The sequence below is a fragment of the Budorcas taxicolor genome, chromosome 1, assembly GCF_023091745.1.
Source record: "Budorcas taxicolor isolate Tak-1 chromosome 1, Takin1.1, whole genome shotgun sequence".
Lineage (NCBI taxonomy): Eukaryota > Metazoa > Chordata > Mammalia > Artiodactyla > Bovidae > Budorcas > Budorcas taxicolor.
This window is the reverse complement of record NC_068910.1, coordinates 147,244,916-147,264,816: the sequence shown is the minus strand read 5'-3', so window position 1 is coordinate 147,264,816 and position 19,901 is coordinate 147,244,916. Positions and strand designations below refer to the sequence as shown.

Below are 19,901 nucleotides of genomic sequence, written 5' to 3'. Positions count from 1 at the left end.
GGGAACTTGCTCCTCATCTGTAAAGCAGAGATGTTAATAACCTACCTTATAGGGATTGTGAGTGTTAAAGGTAATGTGCATTAAGTTCCTGACATGAGGGCTTTCACTCTTGTTTTGGAATGCCTTTAATGACCCTGGGGTTTTTGTGGTGTTTGGAACCCTAGGTTTCTGGCTTCTCTACCTAATGGTAGCTTTTGCTGTCTTTTGGGGAGTTTGAAGTGGGAGGGGAAAAGCTTCCAACAGCTTTCCTACAGGAGCCTCTGGAGGTAGTGTTGACCTTTGCAATGGAGTGTTTAGGGCAATATAAACCTCTTCTTCCTAAGTACCAAGGTGACATTTATTCAAAAAGCCCCATAAGCCTAGCTTCTTTTCTAGACATCCCCAGGCAGAGTTTATGGTGGTCACACAGGTTTGCATTTCAGATAGTAGATACTTCTGGGAATTGGGAAATGAGCCTTCAACTTGCACTTGACTTGTACTTGCCCCTCCTGCTGTGTGAGCCCTGGGAGACTGACTCAAGCCACTTCCTGCATTTCCCCCTGACCTCCACAGGAGGGAGGCAGGAACCCGCGCCTGGCGAAGCTTCCTGCTGAGCTGCTGAAGTGCTGGCTGTTTGCTCAGCTGTCACATCCAAGTCTCATCTTGTCTTGACTGACCCCATCTATACAGCCTTACCTGGGGTGTAAGGCTCTCCAGAGCTTCCTGTTAGCTTCTCTCAGGGTGGGGGGTGGGGGGGGAGGGATCTGTTGCCCATGAGAAGAACATCTTCCCTTCACTTTCCAGGTAGCTTTGAGTCCTGTCGTTTCTTCATTATTTAATCCCTCTCAGTTTTGTCTGTTATGGAGGAAATTTTCTGAGAGACCTCTCATTCATTTCTCAAGAGTAAGGGTCTCCTAAGAAAAGGGGATCAGAGCTCCATTAAAAATGATAGTAAAGAGACTAGAGAGACTAACCTTAGTTCTGAGCAGAAAACACAGGCTTTTTTTCCCCTGAGATAAGTTCTACCTCTGTTCAGAAGCTAGGCCAGGTCAGGCCTTTGTAGAATTATCACACGAAAAATATATAGAAAATTAGTAAGTTGTAAATTTGTGCAGAAAATAGACCAGAGATAACTAACTGCTCTGGTGAATATTATTGATGGTTTAAAAAATAGCTTTTGAAGTTTTTTGGCATATAGTAAAAAATTACACTTTTTCTGTCCTGCATGTCCCCCTTCACCAGGACTTTGGGTGTCCGGTGAAAGGAGGAAATCTGATAGAGGCCTACCTCGTGGATATTGTGGATTCAGTTCTAGACCACTACAATAAGGTGAATATCACAGGAAGCAAATAACACAATTTGCTTTTGGTTTCCTAGTGCATATAAAAGTCATGTTTCCATGATACTGTGGTCTATTAAGTGTATAATAGCACCAAATCTAAAAAAGTAATGCACATACCTTCATTAAAAAATACTTTATTGTTAAAAAATGCTAACCATCATCTGACAACACAGGGTTGCCACAAACCTTCAATCTGTAAAAAATACAGTATCTACAAAGAGCAATCAAATGAGGTATGCCTGTATAGCTGCAGTTGTCTCCCAGGGCCTCTCCTACAAGTAAGGGGACTGTACATGGAGGCTGACATTGGCAGTGCTGAGTACCTTACTCTTCCTGAGACAGATTCCGGAAGTGAGAGTGGGCTGCAACTAGAAGAGAACTGGAAGAGTTGGGTGTGATGGCTGAGGGGTCAGGAAGCAGGGGTTGGAGCTGGACCGTGGGGATGGGTGAGGTGGGCGAAGGAGAGAAGAGTGTGTATTGTCCAGGGGGAGGATGGGCTGGGGGAGAATCTCCAGGCTGGAGGTAGGGTGGCAGGGAGCCCATGTCTGAAGTTCCCAGAGGAATATCCGGGGCTCCTAGGGCCCTGGGTGAGGGCCCAGGAAAGAGTCCATGAATTCCACTTAAGGGTCCTTGTGTTCCATTCAGGTGTCCAGGGATTTGGCCTAAGGACCTGGAGGTTTGGTTCAGCAGACCAGGAATCTTGGCTCTGAATCCTTGCAGCCTGTTCGGAAGTCCAAAGCCAGTAGTTCTGGCTGAGACACTGGAGTTGGTCTCCAACAATCCAGAAGTCCTGTTTGGGAGCTTGTTCAGTGTGAGCAATGGAGAGATGCTGCCTGGGACAGCTGTGGCGGGTGGGGCCCGCTTGGCACAGAGGCTCGGCCCCACTACAAGCAGCAGGAAGCGCACCTTTCCTCGGAGCAGCTGTTGGAAGTTCAGGAAGATGGCGCTGGGATCCTTGTGAGCTGTGGTCCTGCCCTGTGGAGGAAGCTGAGGGCAGAGGATGGGCCTGAGGCCAGAGACCTGGGCCAGATATCATGCCTGCCTGTCTACGTGGGGAAGATAAGGTGCCAGAACCCAGGCTTTGAGACTGGGAGGATGCACTCCTTAGCAGGTCAGCTCTTCCACTCTCAGGATTTCCAGAATTTTCTAAGGGGACTGAGTCAGAAAAGAAATATTCTCTAACTCCCTTGACTGGGGACTTACCTGGGTTCCTAGGAGGCCCTGCAGGGCCCCAAGGAGGAGACGGACCTGCCCAGAAAGCTGCACCAGGAGGGATGAGAGGCAAGTGGGGCCCAGCTGTCCCCGCGCTGCCATCACTGCCTCCAGCAGAAGGGTCGTGGTTCCCAGAACGTCCTGTGCTTTGGTCTGCTCCTGGGAAAGAGATGGAAGAGAGAAGCAGACAGCTTCAAAGGATATTCGAATGGCGGGTGGGGAGCCTGTAAGAGCAGCCAGCAGAATGAATCATAGGAGCTGAGAACTGGACAGGACCTAGGTCCCACCCAGCACAGGAATTCCTTCAGTCTCCCGACAATTGGTCATCAGCCTCTGCTTGAATAACTCCAGTGTCCGGTAACCCAGCTGGCTCTTAACACGTAATTTCAGTAAGAAAAGCTCTTTTTATTTTTATTTTTTTCCCATTCTTACATTATTCTGTAATCTGCCCTATTATAGCTTTTACCTCTTGGTTCTAGTGCTGCAAATCCAGTCTTCCTTCTACAGAATGTTAGGATCATACGATTTTTAAAAGCTTAACATCCTTAGATACGAGACCATCATAAAAATGATAAAGATGAAGGGAAGGGACTTACTGATAAATGGCAGAACAGAATCTACAAGGATCACTAGCAATTGCCCCTCCTCCCTGGCCTGGTCCCCAGAAGACCTGAGGGAAGCAAGGGAATTCTAGGTGTCTTGAGGGCAGAAGAGCCGACCTGCTCAGCAGTACTCCCTTCTAGAAGGTTCTTCAGTCTCAGACTAAAGCAATCTGTGCTCTACCATGATGGCTACTCTTCTCCAACCCAATCACATGAGCTTTAGTATTTTTTTAAACCATTCCTCACGTAACGTATTTTCTAACCTCTCACTGTTCAGGTTGCTTCGACATGCTAGTTTAATATGGGCCCCTGAGTAAATTAGCATGCATCTAAAAGAAGATAGCTAGTACTCAGTGCAGTAGTGTAAGTGTAGTCCACAGACACAGAGAACAAACCTATGGATACCAAGGGGGAAATGGGGGGTGGGGTGAACTCAGAGATTGGGATTAACACATATACACTATTGATACCATGTATAAAATAGGTAACTAATGAGAACCTACTGTATAGCACAGGGAACTCTATTCAAAGATCTGTGGTGACCTAAAAGGGAAGAAGTCCAAAAAACGGGATATGTATATGTATAGCTGATTCACTTCACTGTACAAAGGAAACTAACACAACATTGTAAAGCAACTATACTCCAATAAAAATTTTTTTAAACGTGCAGTCCACTCAGAATAGAGCTTTTTAGGAATGTTTCTACAAAGTGGATGTTAAACATCTAAAGCCACCTAGGATCTCTAGCTTTTTAAGTAGCTGCTGCTTCAGTAATATTACAATGCTAAGTTTGAGGCAATCCAACCCTCCCAGGTCTTTTTCATAGTAAGTTCTAGGGCTAAAAATTTATGTGAGGGAAGCAGGGGCACTGTGGCCTGAAAGTTGGAAGCAGATTTTATTCAGTTACTTCACACACATCCAGAGTTTTATATACATCTGTTCTATACATCTTTGGTTTTGACCTAGCCGTTTAGCAATTTGAACCTTCATTCTGTCTTTTGTTATTTTAGCTGTGCCTCCCAGTTTTGTGTCATCAGAGGATGATAGATCCGTCTTGCTTCTTCACACCAACTTAAGGTTGAACAGATTAAGATGAATAAGTTCTGGGGGTCTAATATACAGTGATTACAGTTCATAATACTGAATTATGTGCACTTGAAATGTGCTGCTGCTGCTGCTAAGTCACTTAAGTCGTGTCCGACTCTGTGTGACCCCATAGATGGCAGCCCACCAGGCTCTTCTGTCCGTGGGATTCTCCAGGCAAGAACACTGGAGTGGGTTGCCATTTCCTTCTTCAATGTATGCATGCATGCATGCTAAGTTGCTTCAGTCGTGTCCGACTCTGTGCGACCCTATGGACAGCAGCTCACCAGGCTCCTCTGTCCACGGGATTCTCTAGGCAAGAATACTGGAAGGGGTTGCCTTTTCCTTCTCCATAAAATGTGCTAAGAGAGTAGATTTTAAATGTTCTCACCACAAAAAAGAAATATTAGGGTTCCCCCGGTCGTCCAGTGGTTAAGAATCCACCTGCCAATGCAGGGGACATGGGTTCGATCCCTGGTCCAGGCAGATCCTACATGCTGTGGGGCAACAAAGCCCATGAGCCACGACTACTGAGCTCCTGCTCTGGAGCCCTCGAGCTGCAGCTACCTAGGCCTGCATGCCCTAGAGCCCGTGCTCCACAACAAGAGAAGCCACCACAATGAGAAGTCTGTGTACTGCAACTAGAGAGCAGCTCCTGCTCTCTGTAACTAGAGAAAAGCCATGCAGCAAAGATGACGCAGTGCTGCCAAAAAAATAAGAAATATTAATTACAAGATGTGATGCAGGTACTAGCTAATGTTAATCATTTCATGATATATGTATATTATATCAACACGTTGTATACTGCCTTAAACTTACACAATGTTATATGCCCATGATATCTCAATAAAGCTGAAAAAAGGGAAAAATCTGAATTTAAAGGTCAAGGAGGCTAATAGTATGCTACAAAATAAATCGACTACTGTTTCTTGCCTTAAAAAAAGAAAGGTTGAATGGAAATAGGTCAAAGGCATGGCCACAAGAGACCTCTATCCAGCTTTTCATGGTCAGCCTTGACTCTATTTAACATACTGGGCCACAAGCCATCATCTTGTCCAGAAGATATCCCCATAGTAGAATGTATATTGGGCTAGGGTGGCCAAGTTGAAGTGGAGCTCTTCTTAAAAGAGAGCTCAGAAAATTTGAAAAATCCATGGGAATCAGTAGGAAACAGATGAAAACAGGATTAGGGAAACCAAGGGAAAGGATGGCTTTCTTACCGTCTGGGTTTTCCATTCTCCCAAGCTGAAGTCCACAGCAGGCAGAAGGACAGGTGTGGACAAAGGGTTAACGTCTGGACACTGGCTCTGTTGAAAAAGATTGGTGGGGTGGTGGAGAGGGCACGTTATGGTGGCCCAATTACCAGGATAGGCTTCCATGCGTAATACAACCAGACCGGAGCTTTTAAGAGAGCATTTGATTATAAACCGTAATCTTTGTAAAGGGGTAGTAATCGGATCAGGGGGTGGTGGTGGTGGTCTTACTAAGACAATATTGGAAGGGTAGTGATTGGATTGGGGAGTGAGAGGGAGTGGTGGGAGTGAGGGTATATCTCCAGTTAAGTGGGCAGAAGGGAGAGTGCTTGGGGATTCTCACCAGTCTGCTGTGAAGGACATGGGAGTCACGAAGCAGTTTATGTAGGAGTCGGGGGTCACAGGCAGGAGGAGCCGGGCTGGACAGAGTTATTCTTGCAGTTAGGAGAAGGATGACCACGAGGAGCAATTCTTAGATGAGGAGAGGTGAAGTTGAAAGGGGTGGATAAGGAAGAAATCATTGTCGTTTGGCGGTCCAGAAATTCCTATTTAGGACCCAGACCTGAAATCCAGGGAATCTGCTGCTCAGAGACCTTATTCTGAGGTCGCCTCCCCCACATCCCGCCACCACAGCACATTTCCTGTCTCTTTTCCCTCTACCAGGTTCTGATTTGGCCCTAGTTCTCCCAAGGGTTTTCTTACCAGTCAGCTCCATTCTGGCCAGGCTGTCTGCTTGGAGTGGCTCCCTGAATGGGGCCTCTCCCCTGAATCCGTCCTGGGGCCATGGAGGCGGCTTGGGCTCTTGCACTTCTGGGCAGAGTGGGGCGGGGCACAGGTGGGGCACAGGTGGGCCAAGGAGGAGGAGGATTTAGAACCTATCCTGCAAGTGACAAGAATGATGAACAATTAATGGAGTTTCAAGGAAAAGAAACTCTGCCTGGCTAGGGGAACAGACCCGTTGGGAGGGTGTGAGATGCTGACCAGCCTAGAACTGCTAAAGCCCCAACTGCTCCAGTCATCCTGTGATTGTCCCAGACAGTGTCTCCTCTTTGTCAGAGTTCCTCAGTACCTCTGAGGTGGCGCCAGTGCCCCAGGCCCCCGCCAAGAGCAGCAGGACAGAATATGTACACACACATCTAACTGCCTCAAAATCTGAGCAACCCTGCCTGTTTGGTTGGAGAAAACCTGGAATGGGGATAGAGAATGGACGCACTGGGGCTCAAGCCTGGAGAAAAGATTGGAAATGGCTATAGGGCCAGGGCCAGGACCCGGAGCTAGCAAACATGTACAATATGCCCAGGGGTAGCTTGGGGAGTGGGGTTGAGGAGGGGAATTGGACCAAAATTAAACCGAACTACTAAAAGTCGGTGATTAAAAGATTGAGAAGATGATGTGGGAGAAATTAATCTCTCATTCTTTTTCTATCTACTCCAACACATAAAGCCTCTAGGGGTTTTTCTTTGGTTATTCAAGGAGAAGAGATGGGCTAACCGTTCTGGAACTTCCTTCCTGAAGCAAGTTGCCCAGGAACGAGCACCTGCTGGGTGAGCTGATGCCTGCCTTACAGAGCTTACCTCACCTTAGACACCCACCATATCGGTCTCATAGCCCTCACCTTCCTCCCTGCCCCCTCTGCAGACCCCTTCCGGTTCCTTTGCAGGACCCCCCACATGGCTTCCTTCTTCTTTCACAAGTTGTGCAAAGAGGCCTGCACCTGATTCAATATTGGGATTTCCTGTAGGTCTGTCAACATTCATGAGCCCTCCTCCCATTACCCTCTCCTTGTGCCCTGGCTTGCCTGGCCCAGCTTCCCCAGCCCCAGGATTCAGAACCTCTTAAGCTCATTAGGAATGACTGGGTATGAATGGGGGTTGAGGCTGTGTCCACCTCGGTGCCATGTTCCCTAAGTCCGAAAAGCACTTTCTTTCTTGTTTTCTCCCTGGGCTCATGTCCCCTTTCTTGAGGGCCAGCTAGGACTGTGCTGTATTCCACTAAGTCTGTTATCAGTCCCTCAGAACCCAGCACCCCACCCCCTACCCCTGCTCTGTCCTGCTCCTCCCATTCTGGGAAGGCCACACTCTTCTCGACAAAGGTCAGTGCCTGTAGGTTCCAGTTTGCCTACCCCTCCCCCAGCAGAGAGCCCAATTCCTCTTTCCTGTCCTTCCTACCCTCACTTAACTCCAAACCTGGCTTGCCACTCACCGGGTAGAGAAGGGCTCCAGGACTCAGGTCCAGAGCAGGCAGCACTCTGGGGAGCAGATAGGTAGGAAGACAGGTGGCTGTTGGGGCACTGCCTCTCTGGGACACTGGGGTCACACGCCTGCCCAGGCCAATTCTGCCCAATCAGAGAGCAGGGAGCCACTAGACATAAGCAATGGCCCCCGGAAGTGACGCTTTCTCCTCCCACCTGCGTAGGACTTGGAGCCCCTGCCTGGACCATGGTTCACTAACGGAGCCCAGCTTTCCCACTCACGCATACCACACGGAGGATTTGAATAGGGGGATCTGTGTCTTCCTAGGAGCTGGGAAATCTGGGAGCCGGCTGGGGGAGAAGACGGGAGGGAAACAGTTTTTTTCCTAGGAGGAATCTGGCAGGACATTTTCACCCCTCAGGAAGAGGTACAGAGGTCTGGTTTTAGACTGGTGGGTCTCTCGGTCTCTGGCTGTCCAAATTTCTTTCCCCTGGACAACACACCTGCTGCTAAAATCTGTTAAGGCTGTTGCTTTCCTGCTTTCATCACCAATAACACCCTGGGGGTCATGTCTTGTTCCTCCTTCGCCAGTGGGAATGTGGGTACTGCCTGTATTAGAGAAGACCCTGTCAGGGGTCAGCGTTCCCAGGAAGCAGTCTGGACAATTTGAGAGGACTTCAAGGTGAGGGGGTGCGTGTGCTGGATTAAGCCAGGTTCAGGTGCCCCTCTGTTGGGGCCCCATGGCTCTGATGGCTAAGCCCACTTATCTCTGTGCCAGGGCCCTCTTTGCCTGCCCTGTCTTTCTCTCTCTCCCATCTCCTACCACTCCACATGTGACAAGAGGAATAACCAGGCCCATGTGTCCCTGTCTTAGGAAAGACAGCTGCTGAACCTCCCCCGCAAATACCTCCTGCTGGCCCCCCTCTTCCACTGGCCTTGGCTCTAGTTCCTCTGCTTTCTCCTCAGCCCCACTCTCCCCACAGTCTGTCCTCAGGGGCCTCCGGGCCTGACCTTATTCCCACCTCCTCCCCCACCCCCCCACTTCATCCTCAGGCTCTCTCCTGCTCCTCCTCCCAAGGATGGGGCTCTCTGCTAAGGAGTATGGCCTAGATCCCGGAATTCTCCAGTTCAGCCAGACCAGATGCCTCCCAAGATTAAGAAGGAGGGTGCTGGGATGGTTGGGAGGATGGTGGGAATGTGGGGGTGGGAGGTGGCAGGGAGGCTGTCATGACCGGGAAAGTAAGACAAAAGAGGCTGTGGGTAGGGTGGAGAGGCAGAGGGTCCCGCAGGTGAAGGAAGAGGGTGGGGAAGTGTGTCAGGCTGGGGAGGAGGATGGTTGGATGGGCCTGAGCACAGGTAATAGTAGGGAGAGAAATGCTGTTAGCAGACAGAAAGGGGATACCATCTGTTTCTGGCTAAGTTCCTATCCCAGGGACAGAGGAAAGAGGAGAGATCTCAGAGGGGATGTAGGGACACAGGCTGGGCAATGAGAGTGGTGTGGGGATTGAGTGGTGCTGTGGGCCCAGAGACAGGCGAAGATGAGTTGATGGGCCCGTCCTGCCCGTTGTCATCCTTAAAGACAATTCTTCATCCTTCCGGCAGGAACTCAGTCCTAGCGCAGTGGCCGGCCCAGGCCTCAGGCCGTCTCTGCCCCTCCGTGGCCTGGGGCTCCCGTCCCGGGCTGGACATGCACCTCCTGGTCCAGTTGCCCCGTGGACGCCGGCAGCGGGTGGGAGGTGGTGGGGGCTCCAGATCCGCCTCTCCTCCCCGCTTTGCGCCCCCTGGTCCCTCCCCTCCCCCTATCCCCTCCGCTCCCCCTTCCCCTACAGCCCCTCCCTCCTCCCCTGCCCGGTTCCAGCCCCTCCCTCCCCTCCCCCACTCGCGATCCGGGCCGCTGCTGCTGGGCCGGACCCCCCGGGCTCAGCCCGGCCCCTCGCCGAGCCGCCGCCGCCGCCCCGTTTGCTGAGGAGGAGGCCCCCGGCCGGGGCGCCGGGCGCGGGGCATAAAACGGGCCAGAGCCGGCGCCTGGGGCACTAGAGCCGCGTACGGCCCGGGTCAGCGCCCGCCCGCCCGCGCTCCTCCCGGCCGCTCCTCCCGCCCCGCCCGGCCCGGCGCCGTCTCCGCGGCCGCCCGACGAGCCCCTCGCCGCACCGCTCGGGCCCTGGCCCCGGCCCCCTCCCGCCGCACCGCCCCCGGCCCGGCCCTCCTCGCGTCTCCCTCCTCCCTCTGTTGCTCCCTCCTCCCTCCCGCCTCCCCAGCTGTCCCGTTCGCGTCATGCCGAGCCTCCCGGCCCCGCCGGCCCCGCTGCTGCTCCTCGGGCTGCTGCTGCTCGGCTCCCGGCCGGCCCGCGGCGCCGGCCCCGAGCACCCCGCGCTGCCTATCCGGCCCGAGAAGGAGCCGCTGCCCATTCGGGGAGCAGCAGGTAGGTGGGCGCCCCGGGGGAGGCGCGGGCGGGGAGTCCGGCTCGGGGCAAGTCTGCGCCCGCCCGGAGGGGGCGCAGGGCGCAGGTGGCTCGGCGCGGCGGGCGGCCCGGAGGGGTGCCCAGGGACCCGGGGCCCGGCCCGCAGCGCCCGGGGCGGGCACACGGCAGGAGCGGGACAGCGGCCGCCAGCCAAGCCCGTCCCCGCAGGCTGCTCCTTCGGCGGGAAGGTCTATGCCTTGGACGAGACGTGGCACCCGGACCTGGGGGAGCCCTTCGGGGTGATGCGCTGCGTGCTGTGCGCCTGCGAGGCGGTGAGTGGACCCAATGGCTGTGGCCGGGGGCCCTGTGGGTCGGGGAGCGCTGAGGTCTTGCGACGTCGGATGGACCCGGAGCTGCTGAAGAGAAAGAAGCCAGTCTGCAGATATTTGGGATAATTTTTTTGGCGGAGGAGGCACGAGGGCGGATAGAGGAGAGGAAGCGCCCCCTTCAAGTCTCAGGTGTTGCCTATTATTGACCGTCCACTATGTGTCAGGCTCTTAGCCAACTCCATTTCATCTCTCGCTTAACTCCTAGTACAACCGCGTTAGACAGAGTATCATTGCTCCCGTTTTTCAGATAGGGACCGCACAGCCCAGAGAGGTTAAGTAACTTGTCTAGAGTCACGCAGCTTGTAGGTAGCAAAGCACTCTTGACTCCGTGGGCCGACCTTGACCTTGTCCGATGCCTTCCCGGCTTGCCTTTGATTCTCAACAATTGATGTCTTGCCCTTACTCGGCTTTCCGTCTTCTCTGTGAGCAGCCTCAGTGGGGTCGCCGCGCAAGGGGCGCAGGCAGGGTCAGCTGCAAGAACATCAAGCCCGAGTGCCCAACCCTGGCATGTGGGCAGCCGCGCCAGCTGCCTGGACACTGCTGCCAGACTTGCCCCCAGGGTAAGGCCGGCTCCGCGGAGAGGGGAGGGCGGCAGGGCCGAGATGCGTGGCTGGGCGGAATGGAACGGTCAACTGGCCCTCTCCTTGCCCACCCGAAACCCGTGTCCCGCACCCCCGGTGCAGAGCACAGCAGTTCGGAAAAGCAGCCGACGGGCCTGGCCTTCGAGTATCCACGCGACCCAGAGCACCGAAGCTACAGCGACCGTGGGGAGCCAGGAGCTGAGGATCGGGGGCGTGGAGACGGCCACACGGGTAGGCAGGGGCCGGGTAGGAACTGGGGTTGTGGCAGGCGCCGGGCCGCAGCAGCGGGTGACGGAACTAGGAACATCTTCCTCCCCTCGCAGACTTCGTGGCGCTGCTGACAGGGCCAAGGTCGCAAGCGGTGGCGCGGGCTCGAGTGTCGCTGCAGCGCTCCAGTCTGCGGTTCTCCATCTCCTACCGGCGGTGAGAAAGAGAAAGGAGGGAGGAGGGGTCAGCCCGGGGCCAGGGAGGGAGAATTTGGAGAGGCTGGAGCAGCGCTTCTGGCCCAGGCTCAGAGCCGGTGCTCAAGGGATGCTCATTACCAGGCTGGACCGCCCTACCCGAATCCGCTTCTCTGACTCCACTGGCAGCATCCTGTTTGAACACCCTGCAGCGCCCACCCAAGATGGCCTGGTGAGATGATGCCATTTATGAGTACTTATCCCATCTGGGCACTATGCTGAGAGCATGCTCTCCATTGCCTCCTTGGGTCCTCACAACAGCCCAGTGGGAGAGAGGCACTGACATTATGATGCCCATTTTACAGATGAGGGAACTGAGGCTCAGTAGCAGAATGTGATTTGTTCAAGGTCATACAACTAGTTGGTGGAGGATCTGGGATTTGAACCCTGGCATCTGGTTCCAGGGCCCTTTCTTACGTGTCCTAGGAGAGCCTGGGGACAGCTTCCCGTATTCCTTTCTCACCAGACATGGGCCTCTCAGCAGGCATGTCCTGTATACTGAGAGGGCCTTCTTGTCTCTCTGCTCCAGGTCTGTGGGGTGTGGCGGGCAGTGCCTCGGTTGTCCCTGCGACTCCTTAGGGCAGAACAGCTGTATGTGGCACTTGTGACACCCACTCACCCTTCAGGGGAGGTCTGGGGACCTCTCATTCGGCACCGGGCCCTGGCTGCAGGTGAGGGGACCCAATCACTCCTGGACATGAAGTTCAGAGTCTTCTTGGCCCCTAGAAATGGAGTGGGCTGAGGGGGGCACTTTCTGATGGGCTCTCATGGTCCTTTTTTCCCCAGAGACCTTCAGTGCCATCCTGACCCTGGAAGGCCCCCCACAGCCAGGCATAGGGGGCATCGCCCTACTCACTCTCAGTGACACAGAGGACTCCTTGCACTTTCTGCTGCTCTTCCGTGGGCTCCTGGAGTCCAGGAGTGGGGGTAAGCGGGATGGGGGCAGACACATGAAGAGCGTAGGGAGAGCACCCATCTTTCAGAGGTTCCATGTGTGCGGCTATTGCAGGACCAGCCCAGGTTCCCCTGTGGCTCCGGATTCTACACCAGGGGAAGCTACTGCGAGAGCTCCAAGCCAATGCCTCAGCCCAGGTGAGTGAGGGTCTGGCTCTAACTGCCACCTGCTCTAGCCTCTTGCTGTGCCCACCGCACCCTCCTCTGCCCCCAGGAACCGGGCTTTGCTGAAGTGCTGCCCAACCTGACAGCCCAGGAGATGGACTGGCTGGTGCTGGGGGAGCTGCAGATGGCCCTGGAGAGGGCAAGTGGGCCAGGGCTACGCATCAGTGGACACATTGCAGCCAGGCAGAGCTGCGATGGTGAGGCAGGGTGAAGCCGGGCACCCTGGGCACACACAGTGAGAGGCACAGCAAAGTGCCAGAGGAGGGGCCAGGGTGGGTACAGGAGGGATCCTGGGGGCTGGGGTGTGAATGGCCGTGGGGCAAGCCTGCGTCCACCTGTCCCTCCCCTTTGCAGTCCTGCAAAGTGTCCTTTGCGGGGCGGATGCCCTGATCCCAGTTCAGACGGGTGCAGCGGGCTCAGCCAGCCTTACACTGCTAGGAAACGGCTCCCTGATCTACCAAGTAAGAGTCAGGGGTGGGGCAGGGGCGGTGCAGGAGGTGAGAAGGCAGCAGGGCAGGGCGGGGCTTTAGACTGCAAAGGTTCAGGGCCCAGCCCTTCTCTGCTACTCTCATTTGCCCTCCCCACTCCTGCCCTCCAGGTACAGGTGGTAGGTACAGGCAGTGAGGTGGTGGCCATGACGCTGGAGACCAAGCCTCAGCGGAGGAACCAGCACACTGTCCTCTGCCACATGGTTGGACTGCAGCCGGGAGGACACAGGGTGAGTGCTTCAGGAAGACCAGGGCCGCAGGGCCCAGGCAGCAGAGTTGACAGTGTTGGGGGGCCGTGGGAAGCCTGTTGGATGAACAGGGATGTTTGGCATTATTCACTCACTTGCAGTCTCTCTCACTGATGCATTGATTCACTGGACTCATTTTTTAGTGAGCCTTGGGCTAAGGACTGCAGTACAAAGAAAATCAGATGTGGCTCCTGTCTTCAGGAAGCTTGTATCCAGTGGAAGGAGTTACATAGGGAGGCCAGTGCAGCAGATCATATAATATTAAACATAATAGCAATGACTGCCATTTATTATTGATCCTTTCTAGATGCCACAAACCGCACTGGTTGCCTTGCTTACATTATTTTTGGCCCTCACATTACTCATCTAACAGATGATGAAGAGAAGGATCAGAGAGCTTAAATAATTCCTCAAGATGGGTTGCATAGGTAGGAAGTAGCAGAGAAGGGACTTGAACCTGGGCCTGCCGGTTCTTACCCAGTGTTACTGGTGCATGGCAGTGTGTATGGGTTTAGTAGGGATGCACAGCAGCATGGAAAGGGTTCAGAATCTTGGGCTTGTGTGAAAGCTGAGGAGGGTTCATCCGGGGCCTGGCAGGCTGCAGTTAGGGCTCACTCTTCCCTGCCCCCTCAGGCCATGGGTATCTGCCCTGGGCTGGGTGCCCGGGGGGCTCATATGCTGCTGCAGAATGAGCTGTTCCTGAACGTGGGCACCAAGGACTTCCCAGATGGAGAGCTGCGGGGCCACGTGGCTGCCCTGCCCTACAGTGGGCACAGCGCCCGCCGTGACAGTGAGTGCTCCAGGGGTCTGCCCCCACCTTTGGTGTCCTCTAATTCAAGCATGTGAGGGATGGTGGGAGAGGGCCAGAGCCTGGCACTTCTTTCTCTGCACCTGAGCTCCAGTTGGCATCTGGAGAAGGTGAGGATGTTCAGGGTGGCCCTGCCGGGAGATGGTCCCTCTCACCACAATGCAGGCCTCTCCCTTGCTGCTTCCCCAGCCCTGGGCCTGTGGACAGTGCCTGCCAGTTTGTGGAGTCTGTGCCGAGGGAGATGGGAAATGCTAGGGTTAAGTCGCTGCTCTCAGCCATCTTCTCATCAGTCATCTCTCCTCTGTCTGGATCCAGCACTGCCTGTGCCCCTGGCAGGAGCCCTGGTGTTGCCCCCGGTGCAGAGCCAGGCAGCAGGGCACGCCTGGCTTTCCCTGGACACCCACTGTCACCTGCACTATGAAGTGCTGCTGGCAGGGCTTGGTGGCTCAGAGCAGGGCACCATCACTGCCCACCTCCTCGGGCCTCCTGGAATGCCGGGGCCCCGGCGGCTGCTGAAGGGATTCTACGGCCCAGAGGTGAGGAGGTGTTGGTGCGAGGCAGTTTGGAAAATAGCTGCTTTTTAGCATGAAAGGCTCTGTGGGCCTGGGCAGGGGAAACAGAGAGCAGGCAAGCCTCAGGAGTCAGACAGACCTGGGTACGAATCTGGTTCAGCCTTTTAGTATCCTTTTATCCACCTGCGTCCTACTCTGCTGGGATCTCGTGGGTAGTTTGTAATGTCCTGGACCTCCAAGGGGTGGGTGGGATGGACCAAGCCCCCGACATGGGCTGGGTTGCTGTAGACCTGGGGCTTCTGAGCTCTGCACCATTGCTGATGGGCTTGCTTCTCTGGAGACCTTACTTAACTTCCCTGGGTCTCAGTTTCCTTACCTGAGAAACTGGGAATGGCAGGCTTAGTCCGAGAGTGCCTTGTTCTGTCCCCTCTTCTGTCTGCTGCCAGGCCCAGGGTGTCGTGAAGGACCTGGAGCCCGAGCTGCTGCGGCACCTGGCTCAGGGCTCTGCCTCCCTGCTGATCACCACCAAGGGGAGCCCCCAAGGGGAGCTGCGAGGGCAGGTAGGGAGGCAGTGCGGGCCGGTTGGGATGGGTCAGATTTGGGTGAGTACTGTGGTGCTCTTTGTTAGCCACTTGCCCTCTCCGAACCCTGGGGGCGGTAGAATTGCACACACTCCCTAGCTCGCTGAGAGGATGAAACCAGACTAGGTACTTAATGAGGCAAGAAGCTGACCACCTGTCCTTGGTGGCTGGGATGAGTGCTGTGGCTAAGAGCACCCTTCTGGGGCACAGTGGGTGCTCTGGGTGTCTTGGCTGCCACTGGTGGAGATGCAAGAGGGAGCCTGGGTGCTGCCTCAACCTGCCTCTCCTCTCAGGTGCACATTGCCAACCAATGCGAGGTGGGCGGCCTGCGGCTGGCGGCAGCAGGGGACAAAGAAGTGCAGGCGCCTGGGGCTCTGGAGGCAGTGGCGGCCATGGTGGCCCCACTGCCCGCTGTGCCGGGCCCAGACACCTCAGCGCCAGCCAGACCAGGTGGCCCCGGTCGGCTCCGAGACCCCAACACCTGCTTCTTTGAGGGGCAGCAGCGCCCCCATGGGGCTCGCTGGGCTCCTAACTATGACCCGCTCTGCTCGCTCTGCACCTGCCAGGTAGGAGGCCCCGGAAGGGCGCGCTGGGGCCTGGGTTCTGGAGCCCCGGAACCAACCCTCAATCTCTCCCTGCAGAGACGCACGGTGATTTGTGACCCCGTGGTGTGCCCGCCGCCCAGCTGTCCAAGCCCAGTGCAGGCGCCAGACCAGTGCTGCCCTGTGTGCCCGGGTGAGTGCCCTGCAGGAGTGGAGAGGTCATGGAGGATCCACCATGGGGGGCGGTGAGGCCTCTGGGGAGGGAAGCAAGAAGGGGGCCATCCTCTGCCTTCATTATTTCTTTGGATCCACAGAGAAACAAGATGTCAAAGACCTCCCGGGGCTGCCAAGGAACAGGGACCCTGGCGAGGGTGAGCTGGAAGTGTGTGAATACAGGGGTGGGGAGTCAAGCGGAGCTGCTGGGTAGGATTGGGGGGGAGTGGGAGGGGGAGTGTATTTACTGGGATGGAGGTGGTTGAGGGGCACAGGTTACAACTGACACCTGAGAGGCTTCATTAAAGTCCTTGGCCCACAAGTGGGCCCTGGGGTTAGACCACTGTGGGGTTGGCCTGAAGCTCAAGCCTGGGTTGTGGACCTAGGTAATGAACTCAGCACTAATGGCGCTGGGCACTGTCTCCCACCAGGCTGCTATTTTGATGGTGACCGGAGCTGGCGGGCAGCAGGCACCCGGTGGCACCCTGTCGTGCCCCCATTTGGCTTAATTAAGTGTGCTGTCTGCACCTGCAAGGTATGGCAGCCCAGCTTTCTCTGATGCTGGAACCCCTAAGATCTTCAGAGTGGGAGAGGGGGCTTCTGGGAGAGGAAAGCCCAGTCTTGGTGGTCAAAATAATAGGAGAAGTCCTCGGCACAGTCTTTTCAGAGGGTGGCCACACCGTGGGACTTGGGCTTCCCTGGTGGCTCAGATGGTAAAGAATCTGCCTGCAATGCAGGAGATCTGAGTTTGATCCCTGGGTCAGGGAGATCCCCTGGAGAAGGGAATGGTAGCCCACTCCAGTATTCTTTCCTGGAAAATCCCATGGACAGAGGATCCTGGCAGGCTGCAGTCCATGGGGTCGCAAAGAGTTGGACACAACTGAGCAACAAAGCATAGACAGCACACACACCATGTGACTTGCAGGACCCCAGACGGAACGTGGACCCGTGGCAGGAAAGTGCCGAGTCCTAACCACCAGGCCACAGGGAACTCTCAGTCCCTGGGCTTTGAGAGTTGGCTTCCTGTAGGAAAAGGGCAAGGGCTGATTTGGGTGAATTCTGGCTCTCCCAGCTGACTAGCTCCACGTAACCATGGGCACTTTCTGTATGTCCCTGAGTCTCACTTTGCTTGCCCAGAAGCAGAGATGGTAGCACCTACCTTGCAGGGCTACAATGAAGATTTGAGTTCAGGTATATAAAGCCCCAGGCTTCCCAGATGGCACTAGTAGTAAAGAACCCGCCTGCCAGTGCAGGAGATGCAGGAGATGCAGATTTGATCTCTGGGTGGGGAAGATCGCTTGGAGCAGGAAATGGCAACCTATTTCAGTATTCTTGCCCGGAAAATCCCATGGACAGAGGAACCTGGAGGGCTACAGTCCATAGGGTTCCAAAGAGTCAGACATGACTGAAGCGAATTGGCATGCATGTAAAACCGCAGTCCAAGCCCTCTGGGCTTCCCTGGTAGCTCAGCTGGTAAAGAATCTGCCTGCAGTGCAGGAGATGCTGGTTCGATTCCTGGGTTGGGAAGATCCCCTGGAGAAGGGACAGGCTACGCACTCCAGTATTCCTGGGCCTTCCTTGTGGCTCAGCTCGTAAAGAATCCACCTACAATGAGGGAGACCTGGGTTCAATCCCTGGCTTGGGAAGATCCTCTGGAGAAGGGAAAGGCTACCCACTCCAGTATTCTGGTCAGGAGAATTTCATGGACTATATAGTCCATGGGGTCACAAAGAGTTGGACATGACCGAGCGACTTTCACTACAAGACCTCTGAGTGAAAAAGGTCACGCGTCTGAGGTATGCGAAAGGGAAAGGAGGAGGCAGAAGGCTTGCATGTTCTGCTTTTCTCCTGACACCCTTCACTCCATGGATCCCTGCAGGGGGGCACCGGGGAGGTGCACTGTGAGAAGGTGCAGTGTCCCCGGCTGGCCTGTGCCCAGCCCGTCCGTGCCAACCCCACTGACTGCTGCAAGCAGTGTCCAGGTAAGGGGGACAGGGGCACCGGGGCCTCTAGGGGCAGATGAGGCTCTTCATGCCTTGTCCTGGGTGGGGCGGATGTGTGGCAAGGGGATGCCTTTTGAAGGTGGAGGGAAGGGATGTCTTAGCTAATTCAGCATTTACCCAGCGCTGCTCTCTGCCTAGCCTGAAGTTAGGGATCTACATGCAGCAGAAGAATGTGCATGTGTTAGTGGGCTGTGATGGGATCCAGTTCCTGTCCTACCCACCCCCCCACCCCCCCACCCATCCACCCATCCATCCATACAAATTTATTACCTACTAAGTGCCAGAAACTGCTAGGTGACAAATATGGCCTGGATGGCCCTCACAGAGCTCACATCTACTGATCTATTTCTCCTTACCTCCTCTCCCTGCCAACAGTGGGGTCAGGGGCCCACCCCCAACTGGGGGACCCCATGCAGGCTGATGGGCCCCGAGGCTGCCGTTTTGCAGGGCAGTGGTTCCCAGAGAGCCAGAGCTGGCACCCTTCAGTGCCCCCCTTTGGGGAGATGAGCTGTATTACCTGCAGATGTGGGGTGAGTGGGGGCTTGTGTGAGGTAGGTGTTGGGGACCTGGCCTGGGGGAGCGGAACTTCCCAGGGAGGGCAGGCTCCTGGGGGGCGGGCTTCCCCTAGGAGGCTGAAGGTCACTGTGCCCCGGCACCTCTGGGGACCCTCAGGATCTGGTCTGTCCTGCACCAGGCAGGGGTGCCCCACTGTGAGCGGGATGACTGTTCACCGCCACTGTCCTGTGGCCCAGGGAAGGAGAGCCGCTGCTGCTCCCACTGCACACCCCGGCGGCGGCGTAAGTGTGGGGTCCCAGATGCCTGGGGAGGGGAGGGAGCACCGGCCACGTGCCAGGCGCAGTGCCCTCGGCTGCACAAGTGTGGTCCTGTCCCCTCCCACAGCAACCTTGTAGGCTTGGTCTCCATTGCCTTTTCTTCACCAAGGAATTTGCTGACCCTCAAAGGGATCAGGCAACTAGGCTAAAGTCACACAGCTGGTGTGTGCTGACTTGCTTCAAGAATTCTGACCTTTCTGAGATCAGAACAGGGAAGCTCCACTGTGTCCTCTGTGTCCCCCCACCCCCTTGTTCCTCTTCCAAACTTCACTCCCTCCTGTCTCCCAGCAGCCCCAGAGACCAGGACAGTCCCAGAGCTTGGGAAAGAAGATGAAGGCTCCTAGGGAGCAGCCAGAAGGCCGTATGACCAAGAGGATGGGGCCTGGGCCGAGGGAAGGAGGGGCACCGAGGACCTCGCATTCTCCTGCGGGAAACCCAGTGCCTTTGGCCCCTCTCTTCTTTCTCTTCCCCCTCCCCCACTACCTCTGGGAACCACAACTGCACACGGGGGAGGGGCAGCCAGGGCAGACCAAGGCCATGTCCGTTCCAACTCTGGCCTTGTCACCCTCCGGCCCCTGCCTTGGGAGCCCAACCCCTTTCCTTCTGTACATACTGTCACTGGCTTGTTGGGATTTTTAATTTATCCTCACTCAGCACCAAGGGTCCCCGCCCCCTCCACACTTCACTCCTGCTGCCCCTGAGCTGAGCAGAGTCATTATTGGAGATTTTTGTATTTATTAAAACTTTTTTTTTCCAGTCTTTGAGCTAATGGTTGTTTCTTTGTGACCAGGGGCCTAAGTGGGCCCCAGTGGAGAAGAGTCTGAGGGGCGGTAGGGAGAGAGAGGGGCACTGGCTCCACTGGCTTCGCTCTAGCTTTGGGGAACAGGAAAAGACCCGGGGAAGGGGGCAAGATGACACAATAGCCGGTGTAGGATTAGATCCTGCAGAGGGGCCTAGGCTGTCTTTGAGATGGAATAGAGCTTCAATAATTAGGCCACTGGGAGCGGTGTTTGGACACTAGTTTCCGCTGACCTGCCCAGGCCAGCATTTTTGCAAGTA

The 19,901-nt window shown here is 55.4% G+C and overlaps 2 protein-coding genes across 4 annotated transcripts; one reads left to right on the top strand and one right to left on the bottom strand.

Annotated features, from left to right (window-relative positions):
• Nucleotides 1–1,564: 1,564 nt before the first annotated feature.
• On the bottom strand, nucleotides 1,565–7,719 carry THPO (thrombopoietin). 2 transcript variants are annotated; one of them, XM_052643448.1, is made up of 6 exons: nucleotides 7,674–7,719; nucleotides 6,174–6,351; nucleotides 5,815–5,942; nucleotides 5,439–5,525; nucleotides 2,525–2,692; nucleotides 1,565–2,308 (listed from the first exon to the last, which is right to left on the bottom strand). In XM_052643448.1, exons 2-6 carry the CDS (start codon nucleotides 6,184–6,186, stop codon nucleotides 1,646–1,648), a joined length of 1,059 nt encoding a protein of 352 aa, XP_052499408.1. In that variant the 5' UTR covers nucleotides 6,187–6,351; nucleotides 7,674–7,719; the 3' UTR covers nucleotides 1,565–1,645. The 2 variants fall into 2 exon arrangements, with proteins under 2 accessions (XP_052499408.1, XP_052499400.1); XM_052643440.1 differs by having other exon boundaries at nucleotides 5,815–5,890.
• A 2,218-nt stretch (nucleotides 7,720–9,937) lies between these two features.
• On the top strand, nucleotides 9,938–19,309 carry CHRD (chordin). 2 transcript variants are annotated; one of them, XM_052638232.1, is made up of 23 exons: nucleotides 9,938–10,085; nucleotides 10,293–10,396; nucleotides 10,884–11,013; nucleotides 11,137–11,265; nucleotides 11,358–11,457; nucleotides 11,580–11,667; nucleotides 12,025–12,166; nucleotides 12,282–12,422; nucleotides 12,505–12,587; nucleotides 12,664–12,811; nucleotides 12,969–13,075; nucleotides 13,213–13,332; nucleotides 13,984–14,140; nucleotides 14,474–14,694; nucleotides 15,117–15,230; nucleotides 15,545–15,817; nucleotides 15,893–15,986; nucleotides 16,108–16,164; nucleotides 16,438–16,541; nucleotides 17,886–17,988; nucleotides 18,385–18,539; nucleotides 18,704–18,806; nucleotides 19,134–19,309. In XM_052638232.1, exons 1-23 carry the CDS (start codon nucleotides 9,938–9,940, stop codon nucleotides 19,184–19,186), a joined length of 2,874 nt encoding a protein of 957 aa, XP_052494192.1. In that variant the 3' UTR covers nucleotides 19,187–19,309. The 2 variants fall into 2 exon arrangements, with proteins under 2 accessions (XP_052494192.1, XP_052494182.1); XM_052638222.1 differs by having other exon boundaries at nucleotides 19,131–19,309.
• Nucleotides 19,310–19,901: the final 592 nt, after the last annotated feature.